The sequence below is a fragment of the Elephas maximus genome, chromosome 12 (assembly GCF_024166365.1).
Source record: "Elephas maximus indicus isolate mEleMax1 chromosome 12, mEleMax1 primary haplotype, whole genome shotgun sequence".
NCBI classification, from domain to species: domain Eukaryota; kingdom Metazoa; phylum Chordata; class Mammalia; order Proboscidea; family Elephantidae; genus Elephas; species Elephas maximus.
The window spans coordinates 101,825,572-101,845,840 of NC_064830.1; the positions used below are offsets into that span (position 1 = coordinate 101,825,572).

Genomic DNA, 20,269 nt, shown 5'->3' on the forward strand with positions numbered 1-20,269 from the left:
ACCATAAAAGGAGTTAATATCTAGAAGATGCTGAGGCTGGTGCCTGGCACACAGTAGGTACTATGTAAATAAAAAAAGTAAATTCCTTATGTTTCATTTCTATTTTTATGGGAAGGAGTTTAGTAATCCCTTTAAAGTGATTCTAACTTGCAACCAAAAGATCAAGTGATCTTGGTCAATAACAACTGCTTTGGCTCAACTTGGCTCTCTCACTGATTCTGGTATGAATTCTTTCATTTTATCTAAACCTGAGAAATATATTTATAATACTTTCTTGAATTAACAACATTTATTTGAAAATATGTCAGAAATATTTTTCTGCATTTTTAAGATCAAAGACTGTCAGTCTGGATTCTGAGTACGAAGATAAACCTGTAACCAATGTTTTTTTAAAAACTGCATGATCTATAAACATTCAATGATGAAAGAAAACCTACTATTTTCTAGGTTCCTGGTGGTGAGATAAAATCTTCTGTTTTGTGCCCAATTTAAGAAATTGGTCCAAACAATAAATGATACAAAATAATATAAAAGTGGGCTAAACTGGAAACAACACAGTTTACATTTATATAATGGTGAACTATAAGGCACCTAAGGGAAATCTGTAAATTCCCTGAAGAAAGTTTCTCGTTATTTCTTGAGAAATAAATAGGAACAAGTATTTTTTTTCCTCCACGTTAAGGATGAAAAACTGGTTCAAAGGTTCTTTTACCAAAATATTTTTCCTTGACCATATCTATCTTCCTTCTCTACCTTTTTAATTATTTTCTAAGATTTTAAAAGTAAATGTTGCTCGGTTTAGGAACAAAACTGGAAGTTCTACTCAAATTTCAGTTACTTCTTTTAAATGAGTACTGCTGGGTCATTATGGGAAACCCTGGTGGCGTACTTCAAATCCACCAGGCACTCCTTGGAAATGCTATGGGGCAGCTCTACTCTGTCCTATAGGGTCACTATGAGTCGCAACTGACTCAACAGCAACAGGTTTTTGTGGGGGGTGGGGGGGGTCATTATGGCTGCCTTGAGTTGACTGTGCATGTGTGTGTAAAGATCTGTATGTGATTATGGATAGACAGCTCGACAACTTGTAGAGTGGTATAAATTTGACACTCTGACCTATTTAATAATTAAACACAGGGGATTAAATATTTTACCTGCCAAATCCTGAATACAAAGCTCTGGTTTTGGTTTTTGTGTTTTCCTCCCATCAAGGTTAAGTACTTAAGGAGTTGTGCTTATACTGTTGTGGGTGTTAGGAGCACACTGTTAGTGTACGTTAAACCCAGGTACTTAGAAAGAGGTAGAAAGGGACTTCCTTTTCTTTGGAGAAAAGAAGGATATCAAATTCCTCATGTGGATCACTCAGTGCTCATGTTTTAGCAACTAAATTATATATCAATAATGTGTTATATAAAACTGTGGTGACAAAATTTAAATAAATTCCAAATAAATAAAAGGATATACCATTTTCATGGACTGCTGTTATTTGCCATTGAGTTGTTTCTGACTCGTGATGACCTTATCTATAACAGAACAAAACGCTGCCCGGCCCTATGCCATTCACGCATTAGAAAACTCAATAGGGTTTTAACTCATCTATAGATTCATGCAATCCTAGTCAAAATCCCAGCAGGTTTCCATCCCCCACCCCACCCCGCCCTGGTGGAAAGTGACAAGCTAATTTTAAAATTTATGGAAAGCAAAGGTCCTAGAATAGCCCAGACAATGCTAAATAACCTGGAAGGCTTCCACTACCAAATCTTCAATAATGAGGATGTAGGGATCACAACTGAAATGACTGCTGCTGACTCATTGGCAGAGAGGAAGATGAGAGAAAAAGAAAGGAGAAACAGAAGCACAGGGACAGAGGCAGTGAGAATGTAACAAATGAGTTAATGACTATAAGATATTTAAAGGCTTGGAAAGAGAAACCAAAGAACAGAAAAAACAAACTACCCAATGCTCCTAATTCTCCCTGTATCCTTAGATTCCCATTTGCCATATAAGAACAGACGAGGAAGGATGGCTATGATCTTCTGAAGGGGAAAAAAAAAAGCAAATAAGGTCCAGGAGAAATAATTATAAAGCTCGAAGTACATATATGCTAGTAAAACCACACACCATCCCATGTGTGGAAAAAACATCATTTCAATCAGAGACTCACGCGAAATGCAGAAGCACTACGTAAATCCCTGCCACAGCTAAATCCAGACCTTGTAGACAAGTCCTTTTCATTCATTAGCTAGTTGCTGAAGCAAGAGCTTTAACACCAGAGATGTACCATGTGGTGGCCCCTCACTGGGAGTTGCCCTAGCAGCATGTCCTCAGCTGTATCCCTTGGTTAACAAGGCTGGAGAAGCCTCTTTGGTGGCTGGGGCACGGGTAGGGGATCTAAATCCAGCAACAGGACATGAAGGATGTGTGCTAGGGCTTCTGGGAAGATTTTTTCCTTTGTAAAAGGGCACATCTGGGAAGAAATACCCCTTCCTACCTTTGGGTACAATGGGAGGAGATGATGCCTAGAATAGCAATGGCAGCCATCTTGGGCCCATGAGGAGATAAGCATGAAGAAACAGAAAAAAGAAACCTGCATCCTTGGTGATAATTAACTAACCTGGAATCTGCTACTCCTGAATGTCTTATGTGGGATAATAAACATCCTTATCGTTTACACCACTGTTAGTTGGGTATTTTGTTACTTTGAAGCAAAAAACTCCAGAACCAAATCAATTGTCAAGTTGATGCAGACTCATGGTAACCCGGTGTGTGCCAGAGTACAACTGTTCTCCATAGGAAAACCCTACTTCCAAAAAAAGGAAAAAGGCTGGGTGGACTTGAACCACCAGCCTTTTGATTGGCAGCCGAGTGCATTAACAGTTTGTACCACCCAGGAACTTCCTATAAGCAAAAGCATTCAAAGTTATTCACAGAGCAATGGGTGAGCTGATGCTGGAAGGAGGATGTCTAAATGGAAATACCTGCAGCTAGAAATCAGAAATGAGCTGCTGCAGCTCCGTATCACTATTGAGTCAGATTCCATCAGAGCCTTTCTCCAAAAGACAAATGAAAAGTAAAGGGCATAACCAACTTTCTCCTTCAGCTCTTAGTTTTGTTTTTTTTTTTAAAGTGGGAAGAGAGAGAAATGTTTAGCTTTGCCACCCCTGATAAATATTTATAATGTATTTGACCTCGTTTTCCAAGCTAAATCATCACTACAAATTTCTGTGAAAGTAAGTAAATATTTTATCCGGAGGATATTTTCTTTATCTACCCCCAAAGTTTGGAAATACCAGAATGTTACACATACTTCATGTAAAAAATATGTATGAAATGAAGAAATCGTTTTGTATCCCATAACAACATACAAAACATTTCAACTCATCATTAGAACTAAAACTACTCTTGCAGGAGATGCAAATCAAAGCAATGAGATACCACTACCTCATCCACATCAGAATGGCAAAGAACAAAAAAAACAAAAATTGCAGGCATTGACGAGGTTGTAGAGAAACTGGAACCCTCATCCATTGCTGGTGGGAATGTAAAATGATGCAGCTAATGTGGAAAACAGTTTGGTGGTTCCTCACAAAGTTGAACACAGGACCACCAGATGACCCAGCAGTTCCAATACTAGGTATACACCTAGGCAGAAGCACAAACAGAAATCTGTACACCAATCTTCACTGCAGCACTTTTCACAATAGCCAAAAGGTTGAAACCACCTAAATGTCCATCAACAAATGAAAGGATAAAAAAAAAAAATGTGTATAATATACATACACAGCCAGAAAGAGAAATGAAGACCTGGGCATAGCACAACATGGATGAACCTAGAAACATTATGCTAACTGAAATCCGTCAGTTTCAAAAGGACAGATAGTGTATGATCTCACTTACATGAAATAAGCAAATACAAAGAAACCAAAGATTCGTGGTTAACAGGGGCAGGAGGGAGAGGAAATGGGGAGTTTCTGCTTAGGGGGCACTGGATTATGTTAACGAAGGGAGAATGACTTGGAAACGGACAGCAAGAGCAGGTGCAAAACTTGAAGAACACGATGTCCGTGAATTGCACATAAAGTGTTGACATGGAGTATGTTTCGCTACGTATATTTTCAGCAAAATAAAGACTAAAACTGTTCTTGTAATAAAAGTTTCTGAAATAATAAGGTTTCTTCAGCATCCCTCCTTTTCTTTCCAAAGCAAAATTTTTACACTGCAAATTTTAAAACTAAGGATTTTAAAATGTGAAAACGTAGGTTTTTCAGAGACAATGCCCAAGCCCACTGCTATCAGGTTGATTCTGACTCACAGCAACCCCGTAGAGCACAGCAGAACTGCCCACAGGATTTCCAAGATGTAAATCGTTACAGGAGCAGACTGCCACATCTCTCTCCTGCAGAGCAGTTGGTGGGTTTGAACTGCTGACCTTCCGGTTAGCAGCTGAGTACTTTAACCACTGCACCACAAGGGCTCCTGGTTTAGAGATAATAAATGATGAAAATTTTGAAATGACTCAATTACCCCTTCAGTTTTATCAGATGGAATTTATAACATAGGTTACATAATAAAGTTATGAATACCAATGCCAAAGGTAGTAATGAGATAAAATTCTCTAGAAAAATGAGAGAAATACCACCTACCTTAGGTTTTCTTCTATGTGTTGTCGACTGCTATACAAAGAACTCAAACGGTGGATGGTAGTTTAGTCTAAACATTCACAACAAACAACAAAGCAAATGAAAAGAACTTAATCTTAGGCCTCCAAAAGCAACTCTACTGGAAAAGCATTTTATTCTGAAATTTCTGTGAACGATAGCAGAAAATTAAGAGCCATATGAGGCATAGGTCCCTGGATGGTGCTAACAGTCTGCACTCAACTATGAAGGTTGGATGGAGCCCTGGTGGTGCAATGGCTAAGCCTCAGCTGCTAACTAAAAGGCTGGTGGTTTGCACCAGGGCTTCAAACTGTTTCAGTCACGGCCGACGAAGCACAACCAAAAGAGACTTGAATTTTTAAAATTTGGGTGATCCAGAATCATAACTGGAACGGGAAAAATTACAGGTCAAAGCCCTGGAATGGGTGATTCGGAAGAGTCCTAGTGAGCCCTTTCAGGAATCTGATGCGTGAGACTGGATTACTGCCAGGACGAAGGAGAGTGACACAGTGCGGTCAGCTGCCATCTTTAAGCTGGGCACCACTGTTTCCAACTCTGCGCAAATCCGATGGGCAAGAGATTTGGTTGCTATGCAACATATACGCTGCCCTTATTTTCTAAGAGGGAGATTACGTTTCTAGCAGGGGTTCGACCCATAATTTTTTCCATTCTGGCTATGGTTCTGGGTTACCCAAATTTTAAAAACTGGGGTCTGTTCCAGTGTCATCTTCTCGGCCATGAGTGAATTCGGAGGAACCAGTTTGAAGCCCTGGTTTGAACCTACCCAGCAGTTGTGCAGGAGAAAAGACCGGGAGATCTGCTCCCACAAAGATTACAGCCTAGGAAACCCTGTGTGAAGTTCTACTCTGTCCCATGTGGTTGCATTAGTCAGAACTGACCTAATGGCACACAACAACAACCAAAGTTGGCATTTCGAACCTACCCAGAGGTGCTGTGGAAGAAAGACCTGGCTATCTGCTTCTGGAAACATTATAGCCAAGAAAACTCTATGGAGCAGTTCTGTTCTGTAACACACGGGGTTGCCATGAGTTAGAATCAACCCAGTAGCAACAGGTTACAGGTAGAGATACGAGTACAGGCAAAAAGACAACTTGAAAGAAAAGGAAAGCACAAGTTATTTCCATTCCCTCTGAATAAAACACATATCCACATAAAAGAAGCTTTACCATCGCAACATAGTTTCCTTCTTGAAACTCAAGTTTTAAGGCCATGTTTATAACAACAGTGTTGCTGTGGAAATAGTTGACTCAACATTATGAACTCACAGCTGAATAAAGTAAGGTGTGGAACAGCTTAAGAACAGGTCTTATTTAAACAGTGACAGGAACCATAAAACATTAAAAAGGCATACTGGATGATACTGAGTCAGAGCACTGTATGTTTTAATGTAAGGGTCAGACTTTTTTCCTCCAATGCTTGACACAAATAGGATGTTTCTTTTTACCTTGGTCCTATTTTTGGAACCCTGTAATCATCTCAACCACTCCCCTAAAATGTACTGAACTTTGTTGCTATCTGCTTCTGTCTATATAACGTGGCCTGTATTTATTAAATCGATCATGCTTAGAACTGAGTTTTATAGTTCAGTCCTCTCCAGAACGTGAAGAAGTTCATGGCACCAACCAGAGCACAAGGCAGGATTGTGAAAAACTTCTGCAGGTAATTCAGTCAATTAAACACAGCAGTGTTGACTTCTTCGTTACTCAGCATAACTTCAGGTGTACAGTCTACCGTGTATACCTCCAGGTTTCAAGACTCTTTATACACAATTCCAGTATAAAGTGGTTAGAGAATGCCATTGATAGCACAGGTCCACTGCAGCCTGGCCCCTGCCCCAGCACCTCATCACACCTCTCATTTGTTCTGGCTTCTGTGGGTTAGTGAAGAGTTTTCCAAGCAACCCTGAAAAATCCTCAGAACACTTTCTACTGAAATGGTGTGAACTGTCTGACAGTGAGCTCCTCCTTTGCTCTCCCTCCCCACTTTTTACAGAGGGATGTGCTTTTCCCTAAATGCACACACATACACTAGACCATTCTTTTCCTCTGGTTTTCGGAACCTTTCAAACCAGGGCAAACATTGTTAAGAGAAATTTTGCCCTCTGAGCAGTAAGGTACTTGTAGCAGATTTTTAAAACGACAGCTATGCATGGGGCTGTTAAGACAACTCAGCTCCCCCTCTGGAGATGGTCACAGCGCACTGGCTCTGAACAGAAGTCCAGACTTCCCCCGCAACTGGGCTCCCGGGCCCGAGGCTCGCTGCCAGGGTGGTGCTGCCCTGCTCCTGCACAGGAGCCCCATTCATACCAGGAGAACCGGAAAATCACAACTGAGAGTCACGCGAACAACGTAAACGAGTCTGCTTTACTGCTAGGTGAGTCACAGGAAATACTCCAGCCACATCGGCAGGATGGGAGGCCCAGGGCTCATCTCTTCCAGTTAAGAATGTGGGGCAAAGCTCGCTGAGCTCTGGGCTTGGAGAACAGCCTCCCCAAGGGCAGAAGCCGCTCTCAGACTGGTGCCGAAAGGACCCCCGCCAGCAGCCCCTCCATTCGGACTCGGATAGCAGCCTTGCCTTCCTCTAACCGGCCCCAGCTTCTGTCAGACCACACTGAGCTCAATTGCTCCTCCAGGGAACAAAGCAGAGTGCAGGGCGGGCTCTCCTGCCTGTGCCCGAGAATGCGCAACCTCACACGTTCTTATCAGCGCCCACAGGGTGAAAAGGAAACAGGTTCAGGTTGGGTTTATGTGCAGTGGACAGGATGGCTTACCCAGCTCCATCGACACGAGGGACCCGGTGGCAATCTCACCAATCTTGGCCACTCCATCGTAGTAGGCTTTTCCTGCCAGGATCATAGCTAGACAGGGAAAGGTGACATACACAAAACTGTCACTTAAACAAAGGCAGGGAGGAAGCAACTTGGATGTTTCTTCAAAGCATACCTCTGAGAAGGTGCATGCTGCAGGCAAACCTGGCTCAGAGAAGGCAGGGCTTGCCATGTGACACCTGAGCCTAGGGCCCAGGTCAGGCCGCTGCACTTCCGAAGCCCTCCATATCCCATCACAGTGGAGACATCCACAGAACCCCTCCTCGGATCAGCCTTTGGCAAAGAAGGCCCTGCCTGTCCTAATGCCAGCTCCAGAGTAGGGCTAGGCACAAGGAATCCTCTCATAGCACTACAGGGCTGTAACACCATCAGTTCAAAGGACTTATGTAGGGTGGCCTGGAGGATATTTTAATTTTTTCTACAGAAAAAAGCATTTTGAGTCACAAACAACTGACGTACTTGTCAGGGGAAAGTCTATGAACTCTGAAATTGATTCTCATTCAAAAAAACAATAAAATTGTCTGAAAAATAACCGAATGCTCTACTTTTTTTTTTTGGAATGGGGCAGACAGGAAAACTTTTATTGCTATACCAATTGGGATCTACTTATCTCAAATATAGTTATTTCTCCTCTGCAACTGATTTAGAACACTAAATCATAAGGTACAAAAGTCTGCTTTTGATTTCTAGTCTTTTTCTGGGGGTGAGGGACAGGCTGACTTGGGATTGAATTCTACCTTTCCTTCAATCTACATGACCTGGGTGAGCTACTTACTCTTTCTGAAACAAAAGTCCCTTGTCTATAAAATACCCTAACAATGTGAGCGCTGAACAGACAAACAGCAGTTGCTAATATCAGTTCTTTTCCTTTAATAAGCTAGACAGAAGGTATGTGACTAGCATGTTTTTCAAGAAGACCTAGCCTACTTCGTGCGATTTTGGAGAAAATTGTTCATTTTATCTTACTCAAAGATTGGTTTCACACATACAAATTAATTTTGGAGACCACAGAATTTGAGAGCTAAAAAAGTCCTTAAAACAAAACAAAACAAACCCATAGCTGTCAAGTCAATTCCGACTCATAGTGACCCTATAGGACAGAGTAGAACTGCCCCATAGGGTTTCCAAGGAGCACCTGGTGGATTCGAACTGCTGACCTTTTGGTTAGCAGCTGAACTCTTAACTGCTACGCGACCAGCGTTTCCAAAAAATCCTCAGGGATCTCCTAGTTCAGCCCCTTTGCATCACGAGGAGGAAAACCAGAGGCCATCTCAGCTGCTTTGTCCCAACAGATAATGGGTACTGCTTTAAAAGAGGTAGATTTCAAAAGTCATTAAGAGACTTTCTACCACTTATTGTTTTAAGGAATGAAACATTTTTAGCTCTTATTTTAATAGCTGATCAAGTTCTTCATCAATATAATCTATATTTTCTGCCAGATAAATTCTCTTTAAAAAAGCTATCTCATTGGGTTACTGTTCTGCTCAAAAACCTTCAATGGTCTTGAGTGCTGACAGTGGGAATGAATTCATGTATAGGTCCAGCTGAAGGTTCTGCAGGCCAAAACAATATTTTTATGCTAAATTCATCTATTTTAGCATTTATTGCAGTTTATGAAATGATAAAAGTTATGGCTTTTTACTATCTGTGAATACTAGTTTAGGAAATGTGATATGATGTACAGTGTTATCAGACTGGGGATAACCTTAAAGCACCATGACAAAAAGAACAGTAGTGACCAGCACTCATGTAGCCCTTTCGGGTCATTACGTAGTTCATCTATCTGACAATCTTAAGACATGGCGGGTGAGGCTATCACCGTGTCTCACTAGAGGAAAGGAGTGGACACTGTGGACAGTGGTGAGTCCGAGGTAGTGTACACAACTCTGGTGGAGGCACTTCCTCAGCTCTAAATTCTGGTGCTTTTTCCATCTTTGGTCTCATACAGAATCGAAAAAGAGAGGGTGCCACCTAAAAACAAGGTCTCCATCCAGTAAACTGTCAGGTTAACATCTGTAATGTTCTAGTATGGAGATTTAAATTTGTAAGGCACTGATAAGATGAAAAGCAAATTTGTGGGAGAATGGTATGAAGGATTACACAATATTTAAACAACATTCTTGGTTTACTTCCATCCATTAAATTGAAATTTTTCATTAACTGTTGACTTACATTTAAAACCATTTAACCTCCACAGTCTAGTAAAATATCTTGCTTTTACGATAAAGTTGAATTAACTTAAAAGTATATAATTCATTCAAAACTAATACACATTTTTATAATTCTGTTCCCTTTTGTGAACACATTAAGAGATTTTCTACCACTTATTGTTTTAAGGAATGAAATGAAACATTTTAGTTCTATTTTAATAGTTGATCGACTACTTTATCAATCTAATCTACATCTGCCAGATAAATTTTCCTTCAAAAATTATTTCACTGGGTTACTGCTCTGCTCAAAAACCTTCAATGGCCTCTCACTGCCAACAGGGTAAGTGTACTCTCCAGAGTAATGGCCTTCAACGAATCACACCTCCCAGAATTCCCAGCCCACTACTACACTGCTGGTCTTGGTCATGTGACTTCTTTGGCCAATGAGACATCAGCAAGCATGGCTCCCACAGGGGTGTGGTAAGTGCTGTGCATTGGGACTCACACTCTTGGAACACCACTTTTATCACCTGAGGACCCAGTCTGGCCTCCTTAAAGCTAAAAAGGCCCCATGGGGAGAGTGCGAGCCCAGTTACCAGCTTCGCCTAGGCCCAGCTGAGTGAGGGCAGCTACAGGAGTGAGCCCCAAGGAGTCCGAAGAACTGCTCAGCTGTGAGATAATAAATTATTGCTGTTTTAAGCCACCAAGCTTGAGGGCAGTTTGTTACGTAGTAACAGATAGCTGATGCAGCCTTAAGATGCATTTATAAGCCAACCCTATCCCATCTTATGTTTTACTATTCCGCAACAGTTTCTTCTCATGCCCATGGGGACCCTGGGCTTGGCTTGGGGCCTCTCTCTTCTGCCTGAAGCACTCGTAAGCAGTGTCTGCCTGGTGAAGCCTGGCACCTGTCAGCTAGCTCCGCTCCTACAAGGCCTCTGGCCTGCTCCATTCTGCTCCAGCCTCCACTGCTTGAATTCCTGTCGTACTGGCCTGTCCCCAGCTCTCTTTTAGCCATACACATACTGCCTTGCATTTTAACCTAACTGCTGATTGCACGTCTGGAATCTTCAACTATACTACAAATTCTCAGAAGTTTTGTGTTCCTGAGTATACTAAACATACTAGGTATATACAAAGACTTTACAAATTTATCTAAATTTCTTGATGCCTACAGCAAAAAGTACAGCCAGATGGCCCACAGAAATTCCAGGTACACTTTATGGACTACAGAATAATTCCTAGGAGGTGTTAAAGTGATAAGAGACCAAAGGTGTGGTGCTGAGCCCTCTGGAGAAAAGCCTTGTGAGCAGAGGCTAAGTCACAGGCAGCTCAGTGACTCGGGTTGTAAAAACTCTGCCTCAGAGAGGCAGCTCAGAATAGAAAGAAAAACCAGTGCGTGCAGGTCACAGTGATTTCCTTTACAGGGACATCTAAGTAATGACTTTGTGGCCTTGTGATTAAGTAAACATCAAGGGAGAGTCAGCAATACAAGAAGTCAAAATAAGCCTGCTGCTCTTGAAGGCTGGTGGCACCAGCAGCTCTGGAGGGCAGGCAGGGAGGAAAATCCCCGATTTGCTGTGTTTCCTGATACTGAAAATGTCTGGCAATAACCCAGCGATCCAGAAGAAAAGTCAATATGCAGTTTACTTTCCAGCAACTTCAGCCATGCTCCCCGTCCTCAGCGTTCAAGGTCTACTCAGCACACCCCCTTCCCCTGGCAGGTTCATGCAGAGGGTGTGTGAGGCCACAGATTTGATTTCAAAATATCAACAGGGAGCAAGCAAAAGCGAGGTATGGGAAAAGGGAGAAATAAGAGGTATGTAAAAATAAATAAATAAATAAATAAATAAATAAATAAAATTTTTTTTAAGACACACAACTTGATCTGAGCTCTTCTTCAGACCTAAAACTGTTAGAAACTAAAATTTCCACTGATGTTTATTGGTGGTCTCATTAAAATGGGTTAGAGGGTGACACAGGGGTCTGAAGGTTTTTGTAGTAACACTGCCTACACAGAGAGAACTGTTTTGCACATGGGAGAATTTGGTAATTGTTAGCATTTTCAGTTTTCAAGGTGATCAATGATTGGTGCCTACACCTTTTACTATGGAAATGCACAGGTAGACAAATGTGAGCTTCCTCAAATGATATCTGTCCCAACAACTCCAGTTCACAAAGAGAGACAAACACCAAGACTATAACTCATTTTGAATGAAACACTTATTCTGGCGTGAGAAATCCAAGGTCAGCCTTTAATCTGCATATTTTATACCATTCGGGCTACAAATATTTCTTATTACTAGCAAAAGTAATACAGCTAACAGCAAGAAATCCTATATAAATAAAAGGAAAATAATTCCTATGCTGCAGGACACTACGTATAATGTAAGTATTTTAAGTAGACATTTTATATGTTATCAGTTCACAAAGAATTTGGTTTAAAAGTATCATTGTTTATGGCAATGATATAAAAGATTGAGCCATGTTATAAACCATGATTTGATAACGTATGCCTACTATTCAATTTGCTCCTTTCAAATATACTATCATTGCAAAGTTCTGTAGATTAATTATAAATAATTTCAACCAATTTAAAGATATTTTAAAAATTCAATATTAAGCATATAAAGATAATTATTTATTGAATAGCTTTCATATTGCTTTACATTTATAAATTTAGAAAATAGGAAGACTTACCACTAACAGCTTTTTCGTAATTTTTTCCCAGGTTTATTAAATTTCGCAGCCCAGGATTGAACTGTTCCATAACATTCTGACAAAAGATAAACAAGACAAACAATAAAATAAACAAGCCAAGTAATCTTCGGATTTTGTCACTGTGCAGCTGAGGAGACCTATGTATGCCTAATAGTACAGTCTACATACAAAGCAATGGATGTTGCTTTTAAAGTAATTAACAACACACATTTCCTACCTGGTAGTGCTCACATCCAGCCAGGTGTATGCAACCCTGGCAGTTCTCCAGCTGCCCGAGGGCTGCCTAGAACCTACTATAAATGGCTGGAGCTGCAGACTTACAGGTGTCTATGGTCGAAGATTACTCCACAGGAACTGTGAGCCCAGAAGCTAACGCTTTCTCTCTTGGGTTGAAGTCAGTTAATGGCTGCCATTCTAGCGTTAAGAAACAGGCACCTGGTCAGCTACCTGGGCTTAATTATATGGGCAACGTTTTGGCTATTGGTCTGACAGAAAATTTCCAAGAGATTTTGTGTTTGCTATGCCGAATTACCAGGGGAGAATATGGAGGTGGGTGTTGTTGATGGCCCCAGGACACAGGCCAGCCTGGAAACTTCTTTCTAGGTGGTCACTGGCATTTTTTTCTAGTGGTCATTTATTTATGAAGTACTTATGGAGTAAGTACCCTAGGCATACACTCGTGGTTGAAAAGACCTGGATTTCCCCTCATGAATTTCATGGGGCAGCATTCCAGCAGATAGCATGGTTTTCATTTTAAAAAGTGTCATTCCTATATCATTAGAAAAGCAAAGAGACAAATGCCACGTCAAGTATGAAACATGCAATTATTTAGAACATTGGTCTAAATTTAAAGTATCCTAAATCTGAAGTACAGAAAACAAAATTATTCCAATGGTGCTCTGACTTCCTGACTCAGAACACATGGCAAGTGAGTGTGTATTATTTGTTTTCATGATCAATTAATCACTTCAAATAGGCCACAAAAGCCACAGTGCCACCTCTCCCAAAATGTGCAGTTTGTTGATGACCACACAATGAAAAGAACGACAAACTACCCAACATTCAAAGGGGCAGATACTTCACAGGTACTCTTTAGGATAAAAAGGTTCTCCATTATAAACTGGACATATAAAGAGAACATATTTATTTTCATCAAATAGTGATAAAGGCTTAGAGTGAAAAACAACCGCTGCCTCAACTATTCACCATTCGAAGCCTCACTCCTGACAGCATTTCCTGATTTTTTTAAATTTTATTGTGCTTTATGTGAAAATTTACAGTGCAAATTAGTTTTTCATTCAAAAATTTATACACAAATTGTTTTGTGACGTTGGTTGCAATCCCTGCAATGTTGTCAGCACTCTCTCCCTGTCCCTTTCCATCCTGGGATCTCCATGTCCATTCATCCAGTTTTCCTGTCTCTTCCTACCTTCTCAGCTATGGTTTTGGGGGGTGTTGCCCATCCGGTCTTACATATTTTATTGAACTAAGAAGCACGTTCCTCAGGTGTGTTATTGTTTGTTTTATAGGCCTGTCTAATCTTTGGCTGAAAGGTGGACTTCGGGAGTGGCTTCAATTCTGAGTTAGCTGGAAGTCCAGAGGGTGATAATGATACTTTGCCAGTCACTCTCTCCAAGTTGGTACATAACCTTAACCACCACAGCCAGCGTGACTCTCGCCTCACACTTCGGTGTTCGTTACTGCCAGACGTGTGTAGTTAATGTGCAAAATAGCCAGTAGGTTTTTTACTGTAGTTATAAATGTGAAATATTGGATAATGAGATAGTCGATGTCTTAGTCATCCATTACTGGTCCTAATACAAATGTCACAAGTGGATGGCTTTAACAAAGAGAAGTTTATTCTCTCTCAGTCCAGTAAGCGAGAAGTCCAAATTCAAGGTGCAGGCTCCAGGGGAAGGCTCTCTCTGTCGGTCTGGAGGAAGGTCCTCATCATCAGTCCCCTTGGTCTGGGAGCACCTCAGCGCAGGAACCTCAGGTCCAAAGGACGAGCTCTGCTCCTGGCCCTGCTTTCTTGGTGGTATAAGGTCCCCTTGTCTCTCTGCTCACTTCTTTTATATCTCAAAAGAGATTGGTTTAAGACAGTATCTAACCTTGTAGGTCTCGTCAATATAACTGCCATTAATTCAACTCATTACATCATAGTGATAGGATTTACAACACACAGGGAAATCACATCAGATGACAAAATGGCAGACAATCACACAATACTGGGAATCATGACCTGGCCAAGCTGACACATATTTCTGGGGGACACAATTCAATGCATGACAGTCGGTAAATGAGGAGTAGGTGTACTATTAACTGAGCTACAGCCCTTATTCAGATTTTATCAGTTTCTACATCTGTGTGTGTGTTTGGTTTTGCGAAGTTTTATCACATGTATAGATTCATATAACCATCACCATAATCAAAATACAGAACTATTCCATTCACACAAAGATCGCCCTCACGCAACCCCTTTATAGTCAACAACCCCCTCCTCAAATCCTAACCTCCGGCAACCACTCACTTCAATCACGCCAATTTTGTCGTTTTGAGATTGGTATATAAATGGAACCACACAGTGTGACCTTTTGAGATTAGCTTTTTCACTCAGCATAATGGCCTTGAGATCAATCCAAGCTGTTGGGTGTATCAACAGTTTATTCCTTTTTATCGCTGAGTAGTAATCCATGTAGGAGTGTACCGCATCTGTTGATCCATTTACTTGTTAAAGAATATTTCGGTTATTTCCAGTTTTTGGCTATTACAAATAAAGCTGCTATGAACAACCCATGTTTCTGTGTAAACCTGTCTTCCTATCTTTAAGATAAAGATCGAGGAAGGCAATTGCTGGGTCACACGGTAGGTGTATATTTACTTTACGAGAAACTGCCAAACTGTTTTCCAGAATGGCTTTATGATTTTATATTCCCATCAACAATCTATGATAGCTACAGCAATCAATAATTTTTTTAATCTAATAATTTTACTATAAAATGGTTACTTTCTTAAAAAAGATAAAACTATTTTAAAGATACCTTATTCAAAATTCTTATAATATTTTTCTGAGACTGAGCTTGGATGATAAGACTATTTAAGAGCTAAGGGAACTGAGACAGAGCTAACCCTGTCCTACAGCATACGAGCTGTCACAGAAAGAAGCTCAAATCTGTGTCTTTCCTAAGATTATTCTTTAGTTCATCTTATCAAAATAAAGGGGAAAATATAATTTGATGTCTTGATTTAATTTTTTTTTTATAACTTTTATTAAGCTTCAAGTGAACGTTTACAAATCCAGTCTGTCACATATAAGTTTACATACATCTCACTCCCTACTCCCACTTGCTCTCCCCCTCTTGAGTCAGCCCTTTCAGTCTCTCCTTTCTTGACAACTTTGCCGGCTTCCCTCTCTCTCTACCCTCCCATCCCCCCTCCAGACAAGAGCTGCCAACACAATCTCAAGTGTCCACCTGATATAATTAGCTCACTCTTCATCAGCGTCTCTCTCCCTCCCACTGACCAGTCCCTTTCATTTCTGATGAGTTGTCTTCGGGGATGGTTCCTGTCCTGGGCCAACAGAAGGTCTGGGGAGCATGGCCGCCGGGATTCCTCTAGTCTCAGTCAGACCATTAAGTTTGGTCTTTTCATGAGAATTTGGGGTCTGTATCCCACTGATCTCCTGCTCCCTCAGGGGTCCTCTGCTGTGCTCCCTGTCAGGGCAGTCATCGATTGTGGCCGGGCACCAACTAGTTCTTCTGGTCTCAGGATGATGTAGGTCTCTGGTTCATGTGGCCCTTTCTGTCTCTTGGGCTCTTAGTTGTCGTGTGGCCTTGGTGTTCTTCATTTTCCTTTGCTCCAGGTGGGTTGAGACCAATTGATGCATCTTAGATGGCCGCTTGTTAGCATTTAAGACCCCAGACGCCACATTTCAAAGTGGGATGCAGAATGATTTCATAATAGAATTATTTTGCCAATTGACTTAGAAGTCCCCTCAAACCATGGTCCCCAGACCCCCGCGCTTGCTCCGCTGACCTTTGAAGCATTCATTTTATCCCGGAAACTTCTTTGCTTTTGGTCCAGTCCAATTGAGCTGACCTTCCATGTATTGAGTGTTGTCTTTCCCTTCACCTAAAGCAGTTCTTATCTACTGATTAATCAATAAAAAACCCTCTCCCACCCTCCCTCCCTCCCCCCCTCGTAACCACAAAAGTATGTGTTCTTCTCAGGTTTACTATTTCTCAAGATTTTATAATAGTGGTCTTATACAATATTTGTCCTTTTGCCTCTGACTAATTTCGCTCAGCATAATGCCTTCCAGATTCCTCCATGTTATGAAATGTTTCAGAGATTCGTCACTGTTCTTTATCGATGCGTAGTATTCCATTGTGCGAATATACCACAATTTATTTAACCATTCATCCGTTGATGGACACCTTGGTTGCTTCCAACTTTTTGCTATTGTAAACAGACCTGCAATAAACATGGGTGTGCATATATCTGTTTGTATGAAGGCTCTTGTATCTCTAGGGTATATTCCCAGGAGTGGGATTTCTGGGTTGTATGGTAGTTCTATTTCTAACTGTTTAAGATAACGCCAGATAGATTTCCAAAGTGGCTGTACCATTTTACATTCCCACTAGCAGTGTATGAGAGTTCCAATCTCTCCACAGCCTCTCCAACATTTATTATTTTGTTTTTTGGATTAATGCCAGCCTTGTTGGAGTGAGATGGAATCTCATCGTAGTTTTAATTTGCATTTCTCTAATGGCTAATGATCGAGAGCATTTTCTCATGTATCTGTTGGCTGCCTGAATATCTTCTTTAGTGAAATGTGTGTTCATATCCTTTGCCCACTTCTTGATTGGGTTGTTTGTCTTTTTGTGGTTGAGTTTTGACAGAATCATGTAGATTTTAGAGATCAAGCGCTGGTCAGAGATGTCATAGCTGAAAATTCTTTCCCAGTCTGTAGGTGGTCTTTTTACTCTTTTGGAGAAGTCTTTAGATGAGCATAGGTGTTTGATTTTTAGGAGCTCCCAGTTATCGGGTTTCTCTTCATCATTTTTGGTAATGTTTTGTATTCTGTTTATACCTTGTATTAGGGCTCCTAGGGTTGTCCCAATTTCTTCTTCCATGATCTTTATCGTTTTAGACTTTATGTTTAGGTCTTTGATCCACTTGGAGTTAGTTTTTGTGCATGGTGTGAGGTATGGGTCCTGTTTCATTTTTTTCCAAATGGATATCCACTTATGCCAGCACCATTTGTTAAAAAGGCTGTCTTTTCCCCAATTAATTGACACTGGTCCTTTGTCAAATATCAGCTGCTCGTAACGTGGATGGATCTATGTCTGGGTTCTCAATTCTGTTCCATTGGTCTATGTGCCTGTTGTTGTACCAGTACCAGGCTGTTTTGACTACTGTGGCTGTATAATAGGTTCTGAAGTCAGGTAAAGTGAGGCCTCCCACTTTCTTCTTCTTTTTCAGTAATGCTTTGCTTATCCGGGGCTTCTTTCCCTTCCATATGAAATTGGTGATTTGTTTCTCTATACCCTTAAAATATGACATTGGAATTTGGATCGGAAGTGCGTTAAATGTATAGATGGCTTTTGGTAGAATAGACACTTTTACTATGTTAAGTCTTCCTATCCATGAGCAGGGTATGTTTTTCCACTTAAGTATGTCCTTTTGAATTTCTTGTAGTAGAGCTTTGTAGTTTTCTTTGTATAGGTCTTTTACATCCTTGGTAAGATTTATTCCTAAGTATCTTATCTTCTTGGGGGCTACTGTGAATGGTATTGATTTGGTTATTTCCTCTTCGGTGTTCTTTTTGTTGATGTAGAGGAATCCAAGTGATTTTTGTATGTTTATTTTATAACCTGAGACTCTGCCAAACTCTTCTATTAGTTTCAGTAGTTTTCTGCAGGATTCCTTAGGGTTTTCTGTGTATATAATCATGTCACCTGCAAATAGTGATAACTTTACTTCTTCCTTGCCAATCCGGATACCTTTTATTTCTTTGTCTAGCCTAATTGCCCTGGCTAGGACTTCCAGCACGATGTTGAATAAGAGCGGTGATAAAGGGCATCCTTGTCTGGTTCCCGTTCTCAAGGGAAATGCTTTCAGGTTCTTTCCATTTAGAGTGATATTGGTTGTTGGCTTTGCATAGATGCCCTTTATTATGTTGAGGAATTTTCCTTCAATTCCTATTTTGGTAAGAGTTTTTATCATAAATGGGTGTTGGACTTTGTCAAATACCTTTTCTGCATCAATTGATAAGATCATGTGGTTTTTGTCTTTTGTTTTATTTATGTGATGGATTACATTAATGGTCTTTCTGATATTAAACCAGCCTTGCATACCTGGTATAAATCCCACTTGATCAGGGTGAATTATTTTTTTGATGTGTTGTTGGATTCTATTGGCTAGAATTTTGTTGAGGATTTTTACATCAATGTTCATGAGGGATATAGGTCTAAAATTTTCTTTTTTTGTAATGTCTTTACCTGGTTTTGGTATCAGGGAGATGGTAGCTTCATAGAATGAGTTGGGTAGTATTCTGTCATTTTTAAAATGCCCACGTATAGCTCTTACATCTTAAGATACCAAGAACAATGAATTAATGAGAAGTTCCAAAGTTAACACCAACCACAAATCAATATCCAAATGATTCCACTGGGGAAAAAAATTTCAACTAAGATTTCAGACTACACTCAGCTTCAAACAAAGCAATACAAGAGTTTTTAAGCTTGAAAGTTCAACATATGTACTTCAGTCCTTTATAACTTTAGCTTCAGCTACAGAAATTTTCCTCCCAGAAATTCTGGCCCCTTTGAGCAGTGGAAAATCCATTTCTACAATGGCTCTTGGCCATTAATCTAGTTATTTTAGCTGAAGTACATGTATTTTTAACCCAAGAACAAAAGAGCAGCACTGCCTTTCTATTCCACATCTTTAAGTTCTACAGTAGCAGTAGACATATCTGCAAACTGAATGGGTCCCACATTTCTGGGATGGTAGCAGCTGGGTCAAAGGTCAGTACTGTGGCAAGGTTTGTGAAGACTTGATTGTAATGCAGCCTAAAATTTAGGGAGAATCACCAGCAGTGATGAACAAATCCATTTTAACAAGGTTGGCACTAAAAAAAAAAAGATTTAGGATACCAAGTGCAAAAACCAAATGAATCATAAAAGGTGGAACAGGCCAAGAAGTATCATTTTGTTACAAACAGCAACAAAGGCATAGTATATAGTCCACCAGTTAGGGCCTGGCAAGGAAGATGATTTGCCAAACCAGTTTTAACCAAAATGAGTTTCACTTCTATTCAGAGAAGAATATGGGTAGCTATGGTTACAAGGCTGGCAATACTACTGTTCTACCTATGCTGAGTCTCACCTGAAGAGGGGCCGGTTCTACCACAAAAGCTCAACACTGGAACATTAATGGTTAGCTATTCCAAATTTGGAAACCCTGGTGGCGTAGTGGTTAAGCGCTACAGCTGCTAACCAAGAGGTCAGTAGTTCAAACCCGCCAGGCGCTGCTTGGAAACTCTATCGGGCAGTTCTGTTGTCCTATAGGGTCACAATGAGTCAGAATCGACTCGACGGCAGTGGGTTTGGTTTGGTTTTTTGATATTCCAAATCCAATGATAAGGAACAGGCCACTAGGAACCTACAGGCGCTTTCTACCAGATTCATAGCTGGTCTGTTTATCTCATGTGCCTCCCCCGGAAAATTGGACGATTGAGATGTTTTTGTTTGAAGTATTAAGTTAGATCATAAATATCCATATTCAAATATATAAACACAAAAATACTTCCTGTAGGTAGAGATCTTCATCTTAAAACAGATTATACGATCTTATGATGGTTTTAACTTCCTTAGCATTCGGACTTT

General features: G+C 40.5%; 1 protein-coding gene across 2 annotated transcripts in view; it reads right to left on the minus strand.

The window, feature by feature from the left end:
* BAIAP2L1 (BAR/IMD domain containing adaptor protein 2 like 1) overlaps nucleotides 1-20,269 on the minus strand; it is an 83,583-nt gene that overhangs the window by 44,250 nt on the left and 19,064 nt on the right. For both annotated transcript variants that reach the window (XM_049904404.1, XM_049904405.1), the window contains exons 2-3: nucleotides 12,357-12,432; nucleotides 7,450-7,536 (exon numbers count right to left, since the gene is read on the minus strand). In XM_049904404.1, coding sequence (XP_049760361.1) covers nucleotides 7,450-7,536; nucleotides 12,357-12,432 — 163 coding nt within the window. The remainder of the gene's footprint in view (nucleotides 1-7,449; nucleotides 7,537-12,356; nucleotides 12,433-20,269) is intronic.